The sequence below is a fragment of the Erinaceus europaeus genome, chromosome 18 (assembly GCF_950295315.1).
Source record: "Erinaceus europaeus chromosome 18, mEriEur2.1, whole genome shotgun sequence".
Taxonomy (NCBI): Eukaryota; Metazoa; Chordata; class Mammalia; order Eulipotyphla; family Erinaceidae; genus Erinaceus; species Erinaceus europaeus.
In genome coordinates, this window is record NC_080179.1 from 24,938,351 (window position 1) to 24,960,855 (window position 22,505).

The 22,505-nt window shown below is 36.5% G+C and overlaps 1 protein-coding gene across 1 annotated transcript in view; it reads left to right on the forward strand.

Annotated features, from left to right (window-relative positions):
- SCN9A (sodium voltage-gated channel alpha subunit 9) overlaps positions 1–22,505 on the forward strand; it is a 157,891-nt gene that overhangs the window by 60,922 nt on the left and 74,464 nt on the right. Inside the window, exons 2-12 of the mRNA XM_060177776.1 lie at positions 4,981–5,288; positions 7,188–7,306; positions 7,889–7,978; positions 8,507–8,635; positions 11,084–11,175; positions 12,165–12,377; positions 14,719–14,782; positions 16,709–16,850; positions 17,058–17,264; positions 19,110–19,397; positions 21,396–21,767. Coding sequence (XP_060033759.1) covers positions 5,031–5,288; positions 7,188–7,306; positions 7,889–7,978; positions 8,507–8,635; positions 11,084–11,175; positions 12,165–12,377; positions 14,719–14,782; positions 16,709–16,850; positions 17,058–17,264; positions 19,110–19,397; positions 21,396–21,767 — 1,974 coding nt within the window. The 5' untranslated portion in view covers positions 4,981–5,030. The remainder of the gene's footprint in view (positions 1–4,980; positions 5,289–7,187; positions 7,307–7,888; positions 7,979–8,506; positions 8,636–11,083; positions 11,176–12,164; positions 12,378–14,718; positions 14,783–16,708; positions 16,851–17,057; positions 17,265–19,109; positions 19,398–21,395; positions 21,768–22,505) is intronic.

Sequence of the window (22,505 nt, forward strand, 5' to 3'; positions counted from 1 at the left end):
AAATGACTGAGTTGCTATTTCCATAATAGTGTAAGTTTACATCTGAACTTTCTTTTTCTTTTTTAAGTATTTTTATCATGGTATATTTTTAGATTTATGGAAAAATCATGCAGTTCATGTAGTGTTTCTATGTGCCACATGTGCTGTTTTCCATATTAGTCACAATTTCATTAGTATGGTTACATTTGTCAAAATAAATCTATATTGATACATTATATAAGTAGCTACAGAACTTATTTTATTCATGTTCTTTTGTTTTTCATATTTTTCAAGATCTCATGGATGATGCCACACTGTACATTACCATCTTGCAATGTCTTCTTAGGAAGCTGTATGCTCTGGGGTTACTCAGATTTCTTTTCGTGATACTGACCATTTGAAGAAGTACTGGTCAGGTAGTTTGTAAGATGTCCTATTATGTAATTTTTTTTTCTGTTGTTTTCTCATGATAAGTTCATGGTAGTGAGTTTGAAGAAGGAAGACCTAACAAGGGAAATATGTCATTTTCATCACATAAAAGCAATGGTTCTTGCTATCAAACTAAGTTACTATTGTTAATAATTAGCTTTTATTTATGCTAATAAATAAAAGATTTATTTCTATGTGCTTTAAAAATGTTTGTGTATAGTTTCCATGGTGCTTCAAGAATGATCTAAAACAAACTCTATCTGTAGAAAAAAAGTCACTGTTTTCAGGAAAGTGACATTTTCAAAGCAATTGGTCACAGGACAATAGTGAGCATGAATAAAACATTCTATTCTACTTATTCTTATCCACTTACACTTGTCTTAAATAATTTAGATCTGATCTAATTTGATTCAACTTTTGGATTATTTTCAGAATGGCTTACTGTATCAATTTTAACTTAAGTAGAATATGTTAGCTGTATGTAAGAGACTGTGATGGAATGTAAAGTTGAGCATGCAATTACTGAACTCCTTGAGATAAATAAATATCTTAATCCCTTTATTTACAATTAATGAATCCAAATATTAGATTTTTATATAAGAAAGGTAAAAAGTTGCAAATTTAATGTTAAAGGAATCCTTTGGGAAACATGGTAAAGGAATAATTTTATTCTTTAGACACTGATTCCATAAAAATGACATGGGGAGTCGGATGGTAGTGCAGTGGGTTAAGTGCACATGGCACGAAGCACAAGGACCATGGTAAGGATCCTGGTTCCAGTGCTGGGTTCCCCACCTGCAGGAGAGTCGCTTCACAGGCTGTGAAGCAGGCCTACAGGTGTCTTTGTCATCCCCCACCCCCGTCTTCCACTCCTCCTCTCTCCATTTCTCTCTATCCTAACAATGACAACATCAATAATAACAACAATAATAACTACAGCAACAATAAAAAACAACAAGGGCAACAAAAGGGAAAATTAAAAAATTTGACGATGATTATATAAACACAGTTTATATTACATAATTACGTGAATATACATACACCTTACCTGAACCACAGTAGATTTGAGACTCTAATCTATTGGAAATTATGATTCTGAGTTTTAATATCAGGCATCTGTCAAGTGCCAAGAAGCAGACAGAAGCCACTGCGATCTTTGCTAGCATAATGTGATGTGATGTGTCCATCCACCTTTCTCCTGTCAGTAAGTTAGGTATGTAAAGGTGCAGTAGTTTGTGTGTGACCACATTTCTCCTCTCAGTAAGTTAGCTAAGTACAGGTGCTGTAGTTCATTTCAGTGGTTTCTTGAGAGCTCATATTTAGTATGCAAAAATTTGGGGTTGTCTATCTTGTGACAGTGAACATAGACTCTGAATCCAACATGTAGAAGAATCCGTTTACCATGTTTCTTCTAAAGTTTTATTTCTACCGGAGGGACTGCTTGGAGCCTTTAAGACCAAAGGTGTACCCCCAAGTAGCTTCCTCATGGTTTCTCTTAATATTTAACTCTGAGAATAGTTTTCAGAACTGTATGTTCAGCACTGTACCAGGCACTCTGAATCTTTTAAAACTCTCTGAAGACTAACCAGAGTGCTTAAAACTCTCTGGAGACTAGGCTACTTCTTTTTTTGAAGAAGCAATCACTCTTGTACTCTGTATAGAATCTTCATTAGTGATACTTAAATGCTTCTTTGAAGGAGAACCTTATGTCAGAATTCATTTACTTTTGAACCTGTTCAGAAAATTTAATTAGTTTCTTAAAGAAAAAGATTTGATATTTTATAATTTTATTTTTTTATTGAAGAAACATCATTTTATATTTATTGTTACAAGGACACAATAGTAAATCTTTCCAAAATCTGTTCCAGCATATCACAAAAGTTTAATTTTTCCTTCATTGCAAAAAAAGTAAAATAATTATACTGATAGTTCTTGAATTATATACCTTTGCCTAGTTTAAAACATATAGCAGGTCTTCACAAACAGTTCATTAGCCGCATAAATTTCAGAGCAATCGATATTTATCTGAAGGATAACTGCAATGTCTAATGTTATGTCTAAAAAGTAACTGATATTATTCTAAATATATTAATGTTTTTGCATTCAGGAAACATTGCATAACTTATATATTCAATAGAATATAGCTAATAAGTGGTGAACCCATGATTCAAACTCATTTATTTTTATCTCTACAAGCTGTTCTTGAATCACTACTGTAAATATTTCTCTTTTTAGATGTTCATGTTTAAAAAGTGAATAAATTCCTATAAATTAAGTTTTTCTCAAATTTAATGAAATTAAATAATCTTAATTATGAATGCATGATGACAGTGACCAAAGTAAAGACTATTAAAGATAAAACAAGCTAATACTGTCAAGATCATCACTTATTACAATACATGCTTATATTGTGTACTTAATATTCACATGACCATTTCTTATCTGCAACAAAGGTTCTTACTGGGACTCTGCATGTGCCCTATGACCCCCAGCTCGTGGAAGATTTTTTTTTCCTTTCCAACAGAGACAGAAGGGGGGGGGAGAAAGAGAGAGACCTACAACACTGAATTATTCAGTTTTTGTTTGGTAATATATATATATATATATATATATATATATATATATATATATATATATCACCAAAGTCATATGTCTATATAAGTTAGTTAGGAAGTCATAGTTCAAATACATATCCTGCTTTTTTTTTTGTACTTCTAAAATTTATCACAGAATTTTCTCAGATTTAATCTTTGTTCTTCCTGAAAATTTTCCCTAACCTTTTATTTTTTTAATTATTTAAAATGTTTTCTGCTCTAATTTGTTAAGAGATATGCATTTGCCTAAAGTAAATAAATGGGCAAAACAACGTTGTACAGTTTCATTTTGCAGAAATGAGCTTCCAAGTAGAGAGGCAGAGCGGGTGAGCATGGTAAGAGATGTGAGACAGTAGTGGGTCAGGGGATCAGAGACCAGGGTAGAAGTGGCAGAGTGGTGCTATCAGAAGCACTGCCATAAACACTTTTATAGCTTGTGCATGATGGCAGAATAGAATGTAATTTGGGATAGTACTTTGCAGCCACCTATTACAGGAGATGAGAAACTATAGCCATATGTCAAAGACTGTACTGTAATGAATTACCCCCAAATTAAAATAAGAATAATGATAGGGAAGTTGAATTGCACTGATCGTGAGTCCAGATTAAAAAACCAATTTTTTATTTTAGAGTTTTCAAGAAGCTTTCCCCTTTTTATAATTTAAAAGCTATGAAATATGGAGTAGAAATTTTTAAATAAGGGTGGTAGAGAGCATGGGCAATATATCTTATAGGTAGTAGTCACTTCAATCCTAATTTAACATGACTATATTCCTGGGAATATTGAAAGTGAAACTAAAATTTTTATTAGAAATAATGTTTTTGAGGTGTATGTTGGCTTCCCAGATAGATCTGACATGTGATCATGCATAAGGACCCAAGTTTAAGTCCCTGGTCCCCTCCAGGGGTGGAGAAGTTTCACAAGCAATGAAGTAGGTTTTCAGGATTCTCCATCTTTCTCTTTCCCTCTATCGTGTGTGTGTGTGTGTGTGTGTGTGTGTGCGCGCGCGCGTGCACGCGCACGCGCGCGCATCTGGTTCTCTCTATTTTGCTCTGTCTCTCTAAAAAAAAAAAGATAGAGGAGGAGGAGGAGAAGGAGGAGAAGAAGCAGAAGAAGGGGGCTGGGCGGTAGCGCAGCCGGTTAAGCGCATGTGGTGCAAAGTGCAAGGACCAGCTTAATCCTGATTCGATTCGAGCCCCCAGCTCTCTACCTGCAAAGCAGTTGCTTCACAGGCTATGAAGCAGGTTTTCAGGTGTCTCTCTTTCTCTCCCCCTCTTCCTTCCCCTCTTCTCTCCATTTCTTTCTGTCCTATCCAACATCGACGACATCAACAACAACAGCAATAACTACAACAACAATAAAACAACAAGGGCAACAAAAAGGGAAAATAAATAATAAAAATTAAAAAGAAAAGAAAAAATGGGAGGTGTCACTAGGAGTTGGAAAATTGTTCTGCAGGCACCAGACCTCAGAAGTGAGCACAGTAGCAAAATAAAAACAGGGAGTCGGGCAGTAGCGTAGCTTGTTAAAGGCACATGGTGCAAAGCACAAGGACTGGGAGCCCCCAGCGCCCCAGCTCCCCTCTTATGGGGGAGTGGCTTCACAAGCCATGAAGCAGGTCTGCAGGTGTTTATCTTTCTCTCTCCTTCTCTGTCTTCCCTCCTCTCTCCATTTCTCTCCTATCCAACAATGACGACAACAATAATAACTACAACAATAAAACAAGGGCAACAAAAAGGAATAAACAAAATAAATAACAAATAAATATAAAAACAGATGGCAGGCAGAGGAAGACAATGATGACTCTGGGGGGTGGTTGGGGCGGGGCATCATACACCTACCATGAGGAAATAAGTGGCTCTACACGTCTCAACAAGTGTCATGTAAACTGTTATTTCTCCAATAAAATTATTCATCTTTATTTAATATGCTATTCTTGAGTGTCAATCATTTAAAAATGTATTTGTTTCCTTCTAGGCCTCTTATGTAAGGAGCTGAAGGGGAATTAAAATAAACAGGATGAAAAGATGGCAACGTTGCCTCCTCCAGGACCTCAGAGTTTTGTCTACTTCACAAAGCAGTCCCTTTCCCTCATTGAACAACGCATTGCTGAAGGAAAAGCAAAGGCGCCCAAAGAAGAAAAGAAGGATGATGAGGAAGAGGGCCCCAAGCCAAGCAGTGACTTGGAAGCTGGCAAGCAGCTGCCCTTCATCTATGGGGACATTCCCCCAGGCATGGTGTCAGAGCCCTTGGAGGACCTGGACCCCTACTATGCTGACAAAAAAGTGAGTTTCTAGTGTCTGCAATAGTCAAGTTCTTGTTGTTTTCCATAGAAATAGGATATTTCCATTTGAGGTCAGTTGGAATTTAGTAAAAAAAAAAAAAAAAGAAGAAGAAAGTAAAGATGGGGGCAGGTGGTAGCACAGTGGGTTAAGTGCACATGGTACAAAACCGCAAGGACTGGAGTAAGGATCCTGGTTCTAGCCCCTGGCTCCCCACCTGCAGGGGGAGGAATCACAAACGGTGAAGCAGGTCTGCAGGTGTCTGTCTTTCTCTCCCCCTCTCTGTCTTCCCCTCCTTTCTCAATTTCTTTCTGTTCTATCCAACAACAACGACATAACAACAACGATAACAAGGGCAACAAAAAGGGCGGAAATGGCCTCCAGGAGCAGTGGATTCATAGTGCAGGCACGGAACCCTAGCAATAACCTGGGAGGCAAAAAAGAAAGAAAGAAAGAAAGAAAGAAAGAAAGAAAGAAAGAAAGAAAGAAAGAAGAAATAAATAAAACAGTATGACAATAATATTCAGTAAGCTAGAAATGTAAGATATTCAGGATATATTTTTTATAATTTTTTCAAAAGAGCTCTTGTCACCAGCATACAACTTTTGATTTCCTTAATCTTCTAAAACTATTCAGTATAGTAATCTTCTTTTTATATATATTAGTGAGAGACAGAACCAGAGTATAACTCTGGAACAAATGATGCCTGACATCAAACTCAGCAGTCCATGCTTGTGAGTCCAGTAACACTATCCAATGTGCCACCGCCCCAGCAGGATCATCAGACTTTTGTACAGGACACAAAGGAACACTAGTAGAGACAAAACAATTATTAATTTGATATGAATAATACAAGTGCATAAAAGTTCCTAGTTATAAAGGACAAATTCAGGGGGTTGGAGTAATGTAATTACTAAGGCTGACAGGTTACAAACTTAAGTTTTTAAAAAAATATTTATCAAATTCTATGCTCTTCAAGTATAATAATTTAAGAAAAAAGGATTTATTTAGCACATAATTATTATAAATTATTATGCTTTTTTTGGTTGTTGTTGTTGCCAGAGCTTTTGGCATCTAAACGATTCCACTGTTCCTGACAGACTTTTATTTTTCCTCTATCAAAGACAGAGCTGCAGAGAGGAGAGACACCAAAACACTAACCTATCACACTTGAAGCTTCCCCAATAAAATTCATACTAACAAAGAACTAGTCAAGTTTTTCTTTTTTATCTTTTTTTCCTTTTTTTTGGTTACTTATCATCTGTGCGTTCTTATTTTTATTTAATTTTCCTTTATTTATTTATTCTTTATTGGGGAATTAATGTTTTACGTTCAACAGTAAATACAATAGTCTGTACATGCGTAACAGAGACACCTGCAACACTGTTTCACTACTTGCAAAGCTTTCCCCCTGCAGGTGAGGACTGGGGGCTCGAAGTCCTTGCACATTGTGACATATGCATTCAACCAGGTGCGCCACCACCCAGCCCCAGAAAATTGTTTTAAACAAGTCCTATTTTGGGGGCATTTGCTGCTAAATATGACAACAGCCCACAAATACTAAAGCTCTAAGGTTTTCTGGTAAAAATCAGTGTTACTTTCTATTTAGTTTGCTTAAAATAGAGTGAAATGTCACTGAGTACTGAATGTTACAGGAAAGAGAAGACATTATTTTGGGGAGTTTTGAGCAATGCATGCTCAGGAGTTGCTCACTTCTTAATTTACTGAGAAGAAATAGACTTGGAGTTCATTGACCAATATAGCACATTTCGAGCCACGTTAATTGAGTCTGATGCTTCTTTAACACAACACTTCCATGCAGAGAGGGAAATTACTGTTATTAATGTGCTTAACTGAGTTTATATATTCCCAATTTCATGCTCTTTTCCTTTTCCCCTTCAGACGTTTATAGTACTGAATAAAGGGAAAGCGATCTTCCGTTTCAATGCCACTCCTGCTTTGTATATGCTGTCTCCTTTCAGTCCTCTAAGAAGAATATCTATTAAGATCTTAGTACACTCATATCCTTTTGAAGATGCTTGCTTCCAATGGTTCTTTAAAATAACTTTCTGTTTGCTATTTTATTTCAATGAAGACTTTTTAATCCTTTTGTACCTGAAAGACCAGTTTTGGTTTATCAATTCATTATAATTTGATGCAGGTCTCTGAAAAAATGTGAGAATGCAATTTGAGCATAAATTCCTTTTATCTATTGCTCTTTCATTCAAAGAGGTTTTAAGATAGTTTAAAAAAATCTACAAGTGGAGGGTTGGGGGTGAGTGGTGGTGCACCTGGATAAATGCACATGTTACCAAGCACAAGGACTTACGTTCAAGTTCTTGACTTCCATCTATAAGGGGGAAGTTTCATGAAAACTGAAGCAGTACTGCAGGGCTCTCTCCCTCTCTCCCTCTTTCTCTGTTATCTTTCCATTTATCTATGTTTCTATCCAAATATATATAAATATCAGTAAAGTAAAATATTAAAAAAGATCTATAAGCTCATTTAGTGTTGTTTTCTAAGAAAATTTTTATAAGATTTCACCAGTCATATTAAATAGTCCAAGTATTGTCTTTTTATCATATTCCTTGATTCTTAGCTACTTTATTCAGCATGCTGATCATGTGCACTATCCTGACAAACTGCATATTTATGACCTTGAGTAACCCTCCAGAGTGGACCAAGAATGTTGAGTAAGTGGGTCTGAGTATATTTACTAGTCTCAGTACTAGCACTCAGTACTTTTCTTCCCTACCAGGAGTTACTGCATATAAAACTTGTGTTTACTTTTCCACAGTATATCCTTGCTTTGTTTTTAACTTTCAGCATGGTATTAAGCCACTACAAAATAGAATGAAATAGTTTGACTCTGTCAACATTCCTGAAAGAATGAACAACCTATCAGATGTCATGTCTTTTTCTTAGACACTTATCTCTGATTCTTATAGAGATACGGTAGGCGTTTTCTAGGTAGATGTACTATTCATGTTAATTTTCTTAAATAGCTGTATTTTATGGATGAGTTTCTGATGGACATATTTTAAGACTTCTGGAAAGACTTTCTCTGTAGAATGTTCTATTAATAATATAGAGGACTATTAGCCATCAGATGCATTCTGATACATGCTTTCCCTTGGTTAACAATAGAAAATAAATCGTTAAGATTTCCATGGCGTAATATCCTTCTTACACTTAGTATCCTAATGGGTTCTTGTGTCTAGGTACACTTTTACTGGAATATATACTTTTGAATCACTTGTAAAAATCCTTGCAAGAGGCTTTTGTGTAGGAGAATTCACTTTTCTTCGTGACCCATGGAACTGGCTTGATTTTGTCGTCATTGTCTTTGCGTGAGTACTTTCAGTTTTTTTTTTTCTCAGTGACAATCTCATAAAAACTCGGACAGTAGCAATTCTACATGCCCCAGCTTTTATTGCCTATAATATGTGTGCTTAAATATTATGGATAGGGGAGAAAAACAGCTCACGTGGTAGGGCATGCACCTGGCCATGTGTGCAGCCAGGGTACATGTATCTGTACCACTTGGGAGGTCTGATGGCACTGCTTGAAGTTCTTGTGCTGTAGTCTCTCTCTCTTTTAAATTTTTTTTATGATCTTTATATATTTATTGTATAAAGACAGCCAGAAATCAAGAAGGAAGGAGGTGAGAGAGAGGGAGAGAAACAGAGAGATATCTGCAGCCCTACTTCACCACTAAGGAAGCTTCTCCCTGCAAGTGGGGACCAGGGGTTTGAGCCTGGGTCCATGCACATTGTAACATGTGCACTCAACCAGGTGTGCCACCAACTGGAGCCTGTATCTCTCTCTCTCTCTAGTTAAAGTGGCCCCAGAGCAGTGGAATCTTGCATACTTAGTACCCTAGTTTTTCAAAAATAAATAAATAAATGACTAAGTAAATAAGCACATAAACATACGTGTAAAGGATACTCTATGTTGTTACTTTTTTTTTTTCCAGAAAGAATATGTCCCATTCTAGGTGTATGATATCATTAAGACTGATCATCTTCCTCCATGCTCAGCATTTGGACAAATAGTTTATACAGTGCTGATAAAGGTCATATTCTTTTCAAGTTCTGACTTGAAGTTGTATAAGAAACAAACGGGTGCCTGGGCGGTAGCGCAGTGGGCTGAGCCACATGGCACAAAGCCAAGGACCGGTCTAAGGATCCGGTTTGAGCCCCCGACTCCCCACCTGCAGAGGGGTTGTGTCACAAGCGGTGAAGCAGGTCTGCAGGTGTCCGTCTTTCTTTCCCCCTCTGTCTTCCCCATCTCTCTCAATTTTCTCTCTGTCCTATCCAACAACAATGACAACAATGATAAACAAGAAGGGCAACAAAAGGGAAAAATAGCCTGCAGGAGCAGTGGATTCCTAGTGCAGGCACCAAGCCCTGGAAGCAAAAAAAAAAAAAAAGAAAGAAGAAACAAAAAAGCTCAAAACATAAATTATTAATGTGTTGCACTTTTTACAAATTTGTACTATTGAAAAGATGGTTTGTAAAGTGTAATGTTTTCTCTTACGCTAGAGAGAAAAAGAGAGGTAAGAGATCACTGCTCAGCTCTGGTTTACGTTGGTTGAACCTGTGTCCTCTTGCATGGGGTCTTAGGCAAACAAGTCTGGTTTACTACCACTATCCTGTTTCCTCAGCACTCGAGAACAAATATTGTTATATGAACTTTCACTCTTTACTCCACTTAACATTAATCCACAGTATAGGTATAACACAAACATCCACAGTTTATTTTCCAGGGAAAATACTACATTAAAATTTAATTTTAGTTGATTCACATCACCCCAAATATATGTTCCAGAAACATTTTAACTTCAAACCTAGATACACTATGCCCCATACACTATTCTTTTGCTTTGTAAAATTCAATGCATGTTTCCTGAAGAAATTCATGAGGATCTTAAGATTTCTAGCCTCCAGTTCTCTCATCCATGACCAACAAGCTGGATTCCTTCTTGATGACCTATTACTATAGCAGTTCCATCTACCATCTGCTGATAAGAAAACATGTCAGTGATGACTGTCTCTGATCAATGACTTCCCATTTCAAATTTAGATACAGCATATATCACAATATTTACTTTAAAAGTAAAAAAAAAATTGTGTTTTAATATGCTCACAAATATTGTAGCCATCAACAGTCTCTAGTTACAAAATATATTTTTGTTTATTTTTATTGAGATGTTAGTTTAAATTTACCTGTAGTATTCCTTTTATTTTGATTTTTTTATATTCAACAAATGAGTGAAATCATGCCTTTCTTATTTATACTTATTTCATATTACGTAATCCTCACAAGGTCCATTCATGTTGCTACAGGTAACAAGAATTTGTTTCTTAAGACTGAACAATATTCCCATTCACAATATTTTTATCACCCTAAAATCAGTCATTCATTCCTTTCTCAAATCCAGTCCCCACAAACTCGTCATTATTACTCCTATGAGTGGGTTTGCTTACTATCTTCTCTTCTATATCTATCTGTATTATAGTGTATTAAGGGTATATTTTCTCATAATGTTCAGATATAATCAAATCATTCAGTTGTGGTTTAAGAATATAAGAATATAAAATTATTAAAATGATGTTTGTACTTTGCTCATTCAATAAACTAAGTGACAAATTAAATTGGTTATGATACAAAAAAAAAGAGAGAGAACTATACATTTAAAATAAGCATTCCAAACATAGACATTACCTTGACTAAAGGCACAGGTAAGTATTGTAGACTCTATATAAATTATGAATAACTCTGATTTAATTCTACAGGTATTTAACAGAATTTGTAAACCTAGGCAAAGTTTCAGCTCTTCGAACTTTCAGAGTGTTGAGAGCTTTGAAAACTATTTCTGTAATTCCAGGTAAGAAGTAATTGGTGTGAAGCATTAGGCCACCCATAACTCCAACTATTTGGGAGTTGTTCTTTGTCTGTTTATGTGTGTGTATTGTCAATGTGTTTGTGTATAAACTCCCCCATTACAGATATGTGACAGAGTTTGTGGACCTGGGCAATGTCTCAGCATTGAGAACATTCAGAGTTCTCCGAGCATTGAAAACAATTTCAGTCATTCCAGGTGAGAGTGTAGTTAAACACTGGGGCTGACTTTGATCTCTGGGGAGAAATAGAAGAAAGAGCTTCTTTCATGTAACTTTAATTAAATTTGAGTTATGTTGTTTGCAATCATTATTAAAAAAGTCAGCCTCTGAGTTTAATCAGTTGCATGGGTCTTAGCAGATGAAGATGGCCGCCTGGGTCACATCTCAACTTGAAATTTTTGCTCCTGTCTATCCACTTTCCATTTTGCATATTCAGGAATGGAAATTTCAATTTGTGTTAACTGCTTCTATTTAGTTAAGGATAGTAACAATAAATGTTAGCATGGGGGTATTGCATGATACACTTTAAAACCCTTCCCTTGACAAACCATTTCTTAACTGAAAATCAGTAAATTGCCACTATTTGTTACAACTCAGCTGTTCTTGGTTTTAATGCAACATAAAGGGATGGTTTGTTTGACAAGGATTTAACAAATTAAAACTGTTAAAGTAGTTTAGTTCTTTTACAAGTGATTCTGGGCATAGTTTGAGTAATCACATTGTTCATTTAACCATCTGAATACTTGGAAATACCTTATGATTTTTAATTGCTTGCTGTAATATATAAGCACAAATTTATATAGAACAGCAAATTCACCCTTCTAAAGACCTTTTTAAAGAATTAGGTCATTTGAGGTTATTGATTTGTTACAAGGCATGCATTTCTGTGAAAGCTCATATTTTGTTTTTGTTTCTCATTTCATGGCTTTATTTCATCCTGGACATTTCTTCCCGATCCCCACTTTGTATTTAGGCCTGAAGACCATTGTGGGAGCTCTGATCCAGTCTGTGAAGAAGCTCTCAGATGTCATGATCCTGACTGTGTTCTGTCTGAGCGTATTTGCTCTGATTGGATTGCAGCTTTTCATGGGTAACCTGAGGAATAAATGTTTACGGATTTCACTTGAGAGCAATGAAACAACTGAGAGCATAATGGATACCATTGAGACCGAAGAAGACTATAGAAGTAAGCATGTTTCTTTAGTTAGGAATGGCTAACATGTGACGAAAAGCATTGCTCTCTTTCAGCAATGAGCTGTTCCTTTATTCTCATTATTTCAAAATCATTTTAAAATATGGGATGGGGAGTAAGGCAGTAGCGCAGCGGGTTAAGCGCACGTGGCACAAAGCTCAAGGACCACCTGCAGGGGAGTCACTACACAAGCGGTGAAACAGGTCTGCAGGTGTCTATCTCTCTCTGTCTTCTCCTCGTCTATCCATTTCTCTCTGTCCTAGCCAACAACGATGACATCAATAACAACAACTACAACAACAATAAAAAACAACAAGGACAACAAAAGGGAAAATAAATAAATATTAAAAAAAAGAAAATTCCATGTCTTTAAAACAAAATAGATAAAGTAAAAATATAAGATGTTGCTACAGTGTGAGTTTGTCTTATGTGGTATTTTCACAGCCATCCATGGAGTCCATGCTTCTTAGTTATATTGTCACTAGAAATGTGATTGTTTGATAATTAACAATTTTTTTTAGATTGCCATCTGGATTATCACTGGTGCTTGGTGCCTGTGTAACAGATCCACTGTTCCTGGCAGCTTTTTCATTTTTCTTTAATTTGATAGGATAGAGAGAAATTGTGAAGGGAGAGAGAGAGATAGAGTGGGAAAGAGAAAGAGAGACACCTACATCCCTGCTTCACTGCTCATTAGACAACCCCGCCCAGGTGCATTGTGTCTGTATGCTACAGGCTACATGAACATAAATCTCAGGCAGTTAGATCTAGAGGTGGAGTGGAAATAAAGAAGCCATCAGCGCCTGGTGTGGTGGAGTGCCTGGTTGAGCGCACATCTTAGATAGTGTGCAAGGACACAGGTTCGAGTCTTTAATCCCCACCTGTAGGAGGAAAGCTTTGCAAGTGGTGAAGCTGTGTTTCAGGTATCTATCTATCTATCTATCTATCTCCCCTACCCCCTCAATTTCTGACTATCTCTAGCCAATAAATATATAATGATAATTAAAATAATTAAAAGGAAGCCACCAAGTACACAGAGGAAGATCAAGAGAAAGATCAGAATTCTCCATAGATATGTGCACATGTATTTTCCACCTTATATAATGTGTATTTTCTAATTTACTAGAAAAGCTAAAATTTAAAAAGCCACTATAGTAACATATTTTAAAGGACAAAATAATAAAAAGCCCAAAACAAGAAAACTAAAACTAAATTCTTCAAGGAATATATATATATATATATATATGTATATATATATTCCTTGATATATGTATATATATATATATAATTTGTTTTTGCAGTGCCAGAGCCTTGCATATGCAAGATTTTACTGTCCCTTGGTTATTTTTTTTATCCTTTCAATATCGAGTGAAGAGGAAGAGAGAGAGAGAGAGAGAGAGAGAGAGAGAGACTATAACTGCTCTACCAACCATCGGACTTCCCTAGGTGCTGTAGTATTTCATGAGTTAACCAGGATAAGAACTTCACACATGTACAATTTACTGTTCTAGGTTGCTTTTCATTTAGATAGGTGGAGGGAGGGAGGGAGGGAGGGAGAGAGAGAGAGAGAAAGAGAGAGAGAAGAGAGAGAGAGAGAGGATATTTATTACTGGAGATTCTTTTGGTACCATAACACTCCAACATGGTGCCAAGGCTTGAACCTGGGTAGTACATATGGTAAGGCATGCGCCCTACCCACTGAGCTGGCTCTCTAGACCTCTTCTAAATTTTCTACTCAAACTGAGGCTTACTTGTTTTGTTTGTATCTTCTAACATTTGTATTTTCTCAGTAAAACACATAGATAAGAGTTAATGTGTGTGTGTGTCAGTGTAACTGGAAAACAAATCAGTTTAGTCTTAATAGCTTAATGTGCTTTACAGGTAATAGGATTTTTATATGATACAACTCTACAAAATAAATATTAAGCACATCTTACAAAAGCAGTAGTAAGACATGAAAAGGTGGTACACAGGGAGGAGGTAGAAACTATTAAAAAAAAGAAAAATAATGAAAGCCAAGGATATGACAAGAACATTTTTTCTATTCTTAATGTAAAAGTTTCTTACTAATTTCATTTATATTCTGACTTGAGCCTACTAGAAGTCAGATCCTTATTTAAAAAAGGATAGTTCTTTTTTTAGTTCTTTACGTCTACTATACCGATTGGATCAGTCACTTTTCAAAGAAGTCTTAGTAGTGAATGGAGAAAGATATTAGGAGATCCTTTATGTATGTTAATTGAAGCTAGTCCTAAGTACACACTTTAACTTAGCTGTTTATCAGACTTTAGCTTACATTCTGTAACATTATATTTTTCAACTTCTTCCTAAACAGAATATTTTTATTTCCTGGAAGGATCCAAAGATGCTCTCCTTTGTGGAAACAGCACAGATGCAGGGTATGTAACATCTCTTTTCCTAAAGTCTGCAAACAAAGGAAAATATGATGTATCGTTTATAAATCTCAACCTTTGATTTTGCTTTGCTTTTATTCATTTAATGATATGATTATGGGGCTCATTATGCCCCACTCTAAGTCTACACTTCAAGATGTTCACAGTTCACTTCAAATGTCTACACTTCAGAATGCTCATAAGAGGACTTGAAGATAGCTCAGATGGCAGTCTAGGCCTTCCTATATGCCAAGTCCCAGATTTCAGCCCTGGAACCACACACGACCACCATACGGTGAAGTGTATGCTGCGCTATATCTCTCCATCCTTTAAAATAAAAAAAAAAAAGAATGGAAAAATTCAATTTGTGGACAATAAAAGTATCTGTGTTCAAGGTCCCAACAGTGCAGAAATAATAGTTAATGCATCCTTTTTTTCTTTCTTTTTCTTGGTCACCAGGGTTCTTACTGGGGTTCAGTGTCTGTGAGAAGATTCCACTGTTCCCAGCAACATTTTCCCCCTTCTTCTTTTTGTTTTAATTTTAAAATTATCTTTATTTATTGGATAGAGACAGCCAGAAATCGAGAGGGTAAGGGAGATAGAGGGAGAAGGTGAGACCCCTGCAGCACTGCTTCACCATTTGCAAAGCTTTCCCTCTGCACGTAGAGATAGGGGGCTTGAACCTGGGTCCTTGAGCACTGTAAATGCTCACCTGTTCCCCCCCTTTTTCTTCTGTTTATAGAGAGACATCTGCAGCTATGCTCTATCACTCATGATGCTTGGCTCCCTGAAGTTGGGGAATGGGGATTTAAACCCAGATGGCGATGAGTACACCACTGCTCAGTCTTAGTTAATGTAACTTTGAAGTCATTGAGGTAGTGTTTAAACTAGAACAAGAGATAATCCATACAAATATTAAGGCACTATTACAGAATTGCTTCTACAGAATTCCACAAAAAGTCAGTTGCAATCATTTCTTTATGGAAACATGGGAGACAAAATCAGCTTTTCTTTCTACTCCAAATTCTAGTCAGTCTCCATTCAGGTACGACTCATAGGAGAATAAATGCAGTCACAGTTGATCACTCCAAGCATGGACCTGGGTAAAGGTAATTTAATGAATTTTATATTTATGTGAATACTTATATTGCTTTCTCTCCTATACTCCAGCTTCATTTGTGGTGTAAGGTGGTTGTTCTTGCACTTTCTGTCCCCAGGTATCTCTACATCAGACACCTGGTATATCAGAATATAAAATAAATAAGGTTATTATTCCAAACACCCTCATCAGACACTATAATTGTCTAGTGGCATCAGGAGTAGCAGTCTACCCTGATAGAAATCTTTATAAACTTAGATGATTGCTAGCTTTTTATTACTATTTTATTGCTGTAGTTGTTGTCAACAGGACTTTTAGTACTCAAAAGCATTTTTCTTCAGATAAGAGAACAGAAGGAGAGGGAAAGACACCACAGCTCTGAAGCTTCACCAGTGCCACAAAGAACAGAGGGCTTGAAACTAGATTGCAGATATGGCAAAGGAAATGCCTTCCCAGGGACCATTTTTACTAACTCACGCTAAAAATAATTTGGTGGAAGATGTATATTAAATGTTCTCTCTAGGCAAAAACTAGACTAAGATCTTCACCTATATTATCTTAATAACCATCTTCTCCTTTTGATATAAGTGTTATTTCCTTGTTTCCACAAGATGAGGGAATTAAGCCTTTCAGAACTCAAGTAATTTGACAAATTTATCAACTGGTAAATTGTAGGGGTCTAATTCAAGCCCATCTTTCTGACTCTAAATGATGTATTCTTAATCACAAGTTAATCTTGCCCCTGAAAAAAGAACTTTGAAATATTAACTTATCTAACTACTCTTTATCTTGCTTCCTGAAGCCACACTCATGATATCCCATTTTGCATGTAGTCACTGTCCAGAAGGGTACACATGTGTGAAAGCTGGCAGAAACCCCGATTATGGATACACAAGCTTTGACACTTTCAGTTGGGCCTTCTTAGCCTTGTTCCGGCTGATGACACAGGATTTCTGGGAAAACCTTTACCAACAAGTAAGTGTCAAAAGTAATCATTTATTGTATTTTTGAATGACATAAAAATATGATCTATGCTCCTTTCCAGTCTTCTGTATGAGGTGTTTATTTATATATACAAGATACACAACCCTATTATGCTCTTCAGTTGAAATTGTTTAGAGAACAAATTTCTAGCTACTTACAGATTATTATGAAATGAAAATGCTTCCCACTGTTTCACAGACACTGCGTGCTGCTGGTAAAACCTACATGATCTTCTTTGTTGTGGTCATTTTTCTGGGCTCCTTTTATCTGATCAACTTGATCTTGGCTGTCGTCGCCATGGCCTATGAAGAACAAAACCAGGCAAACATTGAAGAAGCTAAGCAGAAAGAGTTAGAATTTCAACAGATGTTAGATCGACTTAAAAAAGAGCAAGAAGAAGCTGAGGTAATGTTAGCTCCTTTAAAATCTTTCCTGGAAGTTTCAGTGCAAAGGCGAATGAACAACAAAAGTTCTACTGTCTATGGGTAACTTGTCTCAGGGAGACTTCCCTTAGTTCTTTTATGGAAATCGAATCTTCATTTTGATATGTTGAAATAAAACCATTTAGGATTCAGTAGAATGGTCTTCTGACTCATTTCACCTGTATTCAGCCCACTTAGACATGAAAAATTACCCTCCAGAACCTGAAACCCACAACATCCTGGTATGTGTGACAGTAAGGAATGTCCCAGGATATATATGGTGTGATTCCCCAGATTAACAATTTCACACAAAGCTTTAGGCAAATTTATTTTAATGATAAATTTGACAGATACTATAGCTTGAAAGAAAAAATGTATATCTATTTTCATTACTGTTGCAATGATTTTACATGCAATGTGAAGCAAATTTACTGATAGTTGTAACCACTTTTGGCTCACTTAGAAGTCCATAAGCAGAGAAATTTTGATGAGGGAACACTTTCAGTGACATTTTTTTTAAAGAATTTATTTATTTATTCATGAGAAAGATAGGAGAGAAAGAACCAGCCATCACTCTGGTACATGTGCTGCTGGGGACCGAACTTGGGACCTCATGCTTGAGAGTCCAGTGCCTTAGCTACTGTGCCACCTCCTGGACCACTCAGTACCATTTTTAATAGTAATAAAAATTAGAAATTAAATTTAAAAAGTGATTAAGAAGATTAGAATACTTTCGTATCTTGAAGTTCTACTCAGTCAAATGTAATGCTTTAAGAATGTTATAATGGGGAACTGACTATGGCAGTGCATCTAGTAGAAGACACACATTTCCATGTGCAAGGACCTGGGTTCAAGCCCTTGGCCCCCACCTGCTAAGAGCAAGCTTCACAAGTGGTGAAGCATTTTGCAGGTGTGTCTCTTTCTCTCTCTCCCTCTCTATTTCCTTCTTCATCTGAATTCTTTCTGTCCTCTCAAATTAAAAATAAATGGAAAAACAATTGGTTAAAAAGGCACCAATCCCCACCAATAAGGTGGCAATAAAAAAGATTACAATATTATAATACTATAAAGTCAGGGAAAGCTGCTACTGTTACATGTCTTAGGAAGTGGGACACAAAGTTGATTCTAAAATACAAACATTAAACTACACACACACACACACACACACACACACACACACACACACCTATCTTCATAAGTTAGAGACCAGACAAAATTTTAACATTTGTTATTTCTGAGATGTAGGATTGTGAATATGTTTTATGTACAATATTTTATACTCCAAATTGTTTTTATCATTGCTTTATTTTAATAGTAAATCTTAATTATTAGCTTATTATGAAGTAATGTTAGTTTACCCAAGGAATTTCCTAGGGAGTCCATAGTAGTATATTTTATTTTTATGAGATTATATTGTAATAAATTATTTATATTTTCAGATAATTAGCTATTTAACTATAGTAGCCTAATGCTGATTCTGTTCATAATGAGTTAAGTACGTGAATAAAATATACAGATTATTTTATTACATGATTTCTATAATTTTATGTCCCAGAATGAACAAAACATTCACATTTACTATTCAAGTTGCCTGCTATAGTGGTAATAGCTAAATTTCACTGTTGGACCTTATCACAAGGAGCGAGGCAATCAACATATACTTTGTAGGCTTTCTGGACATACATCAGAGCAATTGGCGTTATTTAACATTTAAAAACATGATAATCTGTAAGCATAATTAGATTCATGGCCAGGAATTTCCTCACCACAGGGCTGCTAACATGGTTTCTCAAGTGACTTACTGTAGTGTCGTCTCGTGGTCCAACAGGCAATAGCAATGGCAGCAGCTGAATATACAAGTATTGGGAGGAGCAGAATTATGGGGCTCTCTGAGAGTTCATCTGAGACATCCAAATTGAGCTCTAAAAGTGCAAAGGAAAGGAGAAATAGAAGAAAGAAGAAGAATCAGAAGAAGCTTTCTAGTGGAGAAGAAAAAGGAGACATTGAAAAATTATCCAAATCAGAATCAGAGGAGAGTATCAAGAGGAAAAGTGTCTACCTCGGTGTTGAAGGGCATAGACGAGCACATGAAAAGAGACTGTCAACACCTAATCAGGTGCCCTGGAAATTATCAAGTCTTTAGCACCAGACATAGTATCTAAAGAAAAATGTTTTACTTTGGGGGAAAAAGTGCTTTAGTAATGGAGAGTGAGTGACTTGAGTTGGTATGCTTTTATGTGAAAACTTAATGATTTCAGGCCATTTAGGAAGAGAACACAGATGTATGTAATTTCCCACTTTCACCACTTTGGAAGGAATTTATAGTTTTGGAATCGCCATATATTTCCTGATAAATTGTAAAAACGAATTATTCATGAGAACCATTACATAAACAAATTATTTACTCTGCATGTTAATTTTTATATTTTTATTTAGCTTGTCTTTTTTTTTTTTAAATAATCCCTCACTGATTTAAGCCTGAAGTTAGGTTTGCTTTCCCTCTTTGCTGCAACACTTTGGTATTCCCTAACCGTCACACTATCCTCATTTATTTTTTCATTTTAAATTTCTTCATCTTGTTACATAAGTCCACAAGGCCCTGCTAGATATGCACACACAGATAAGCGTCCTACCTTCAGGGCTGGAGAGCTATCTCATCACGGAGGGTACATGCCTTCCTATGTGCTTGGCCTAGGTCTTAGACCCTGGTACCACATGGGACATACTATATAAGTAGAAGAAGTTCTGGTGCTGTGAAAAGCAGCATGGAGCTGTGAAATAACACATACAAAAGTCCTTAGCTACACACACACACACACACACACACACACACACACACCACCCCCTTGCCAGTTGGGGAATTGAACTTGAGTACAGGTGATACAAATGAAAAAAGAAATATGACAACAACAGTTCAAGGTAGCTTCAATGCAAAGACTACCATGCTCTACCATGAAAATTATTATGAATAATTTTCCATTTTTCATAATTCTTACCACATAATCCTTTATATGATAAGTACTAATGTCTGTTGAGTTCAGTGTATCCAAAGGATATACATTCTGTTTGGTTCAGTTTATCCTGGATGTTGGTCAGACAAGTGTGACTTTTTTTCCTCTGGAGTTAGGAAGTTTCCTTTCCTAGTTCTAAAATGACTTTGTATCCTTACTAGCTTTAAATGGATTTCCCTAACATACCTTAACTGAGTTTTCATTAATGAAGGTTAGATTTACAAGCAATGGAATGCAGAGAAGCATGTCTTCTCTTTGGTTCTGTGAGTGCCTCTGTATTTTCTAATATTTTCTGTAGGGACACACATTATCTTCAACTCATTAAGTTGATCATCAAACTTTGTAATGCAGGCTTCAAATCAAAAGATATTTAAAACCCCATCTTTGATTAGTTGCCTGTTTCAAGGAAGTTTCAGTTATTTAGGAAACTTAGGTACTGATATATGAGAAATCAAATTATGGGTGGGTATCATAAATACCAAATTCTTTTTTTAGCAATTTGTTCTTCCTAACAAAATAAAAGGAACAGACAGAACAGAGAGGCTACTCTAGACAACAATAGTAGAAAGTTATACAACAAATACCTCCCCTTGGCTCTGAAAGGTAAATTCTAATATCCAGTAAATGTCTATTTGCTGAACTGTTTCATTTAAAAATATGCATTTTAAAACAATACAGATCCACCTGCCCAGGATATTGAATTCAATGGTAGTTGTGTAAATGCACTTCTATTTTTTTTATTTTTATTTATAAAAAGGAAACCATGACAAAACCATAGGATAAGAGGGGTACAACTCCACACAGTTCCCCCCATCAGAACTCCGTATCCCATCCCTTCCCCTGATAGCTTTCCAATTCTTTAGTTCTCTGGGAGTATGGATCCAGGGTCATTATGGGGTGCAGAAGGTGGAAGGTCTGGCTTCTCTAATAGCTTCCTCGCTGAACACGGGCATTGACAGGTCGATCTATACTCCCAGCCTGTCTCTCTCTTTCCATTGTGGGGCAGGGCTCTGGGGAAGCGGGGCTCCAGGACATACTTTTGTTTTTTAGGTACTTTAGCAGATGTATGTAACCTCTCTCTCTTTTTCTCCCTTTTCCTGAAGTCACCACTTAGCATCCGAGGCTCCTTTCTTTCTGCAAGACGCAGCAGCAGAACAAGCCTTTTTAGTTTCAAAGGTCGAGGCAAAGATATCGGATCTGAGACTGAATTTGCGGATGATGAGCACAGCATTTTTGGAGACAGTGAGAGCAGAAGGGGCTCACTATTCGTGCCCCATAGACCTCGGGAGCGGCGCAGCAGTAACATAAGTCAAGCCAGTAGGTCTCCCCCAATGGTACCAGTGAACGGGAAGATGCACAGTGCTGTGGACTGCAATGGTGTTGTCTCCCTGGTTGATGGACACTCAGCCCTCATGCTTCCCAATGGACAGCTTCTGCCAGAGGTGATAATAGATAAGGCAACTTCTGATGACAGCGTAAGGACGTTTTAAATAGCTCAGGCATGGTTCGGCCTTCATTCTTGCATCAGTCAGCCTCTGCCGGAGGGCCTTCTCTTTGGTTCTGTTAATGGCTCTGCATTTTGCGATGTTTTCTATAGAAACATACATTAAGATCAACTAATTAAAATCAATACCCAAATTATGTACTGTAGACCTAAAATCAAAACCCCACTTTTGAAAAAAGGTGCTCGTCAAAATTATACATGAAGATTATCAGTCATCTCTTTAGAAAGCTATTTGTAGATTATACACACACATCAGGGCTGAGTGGTGATGCACCCGGTTGAGTGCACATGTTACAATACACAAGGACTGAGGCTCGAGCCCCAAGTCCCCACCTGCAGGGGGAAAGCTTCACAAGTGGTGAAGCAGTGCTGCAGGTGTCTCTCACTCTCTCTATCATCTCCTTCCCTCTTGATTTCTCCAATAAATAAATAAAGGTAAAAAAAATCCTGCATGCATGGTAAGAAAAAAATATTTTAAAAATAAAATAAAATTTACACAAATCATAAACACATAATATACATTGATAATAGTGAGAACTGCTAATATGTTTCAATTCTTTATGGAAATTTTGATTATTTGCCATTCTTTGCTGTTTCAAGCCATTACTTATACTTCTGTGAGGGATCTTATTCATATTTTTAACAATTATAACAACAATGGCAACTATGTGTTTAATATTTAAAATCGCCCTATGAGATTAGATGATAC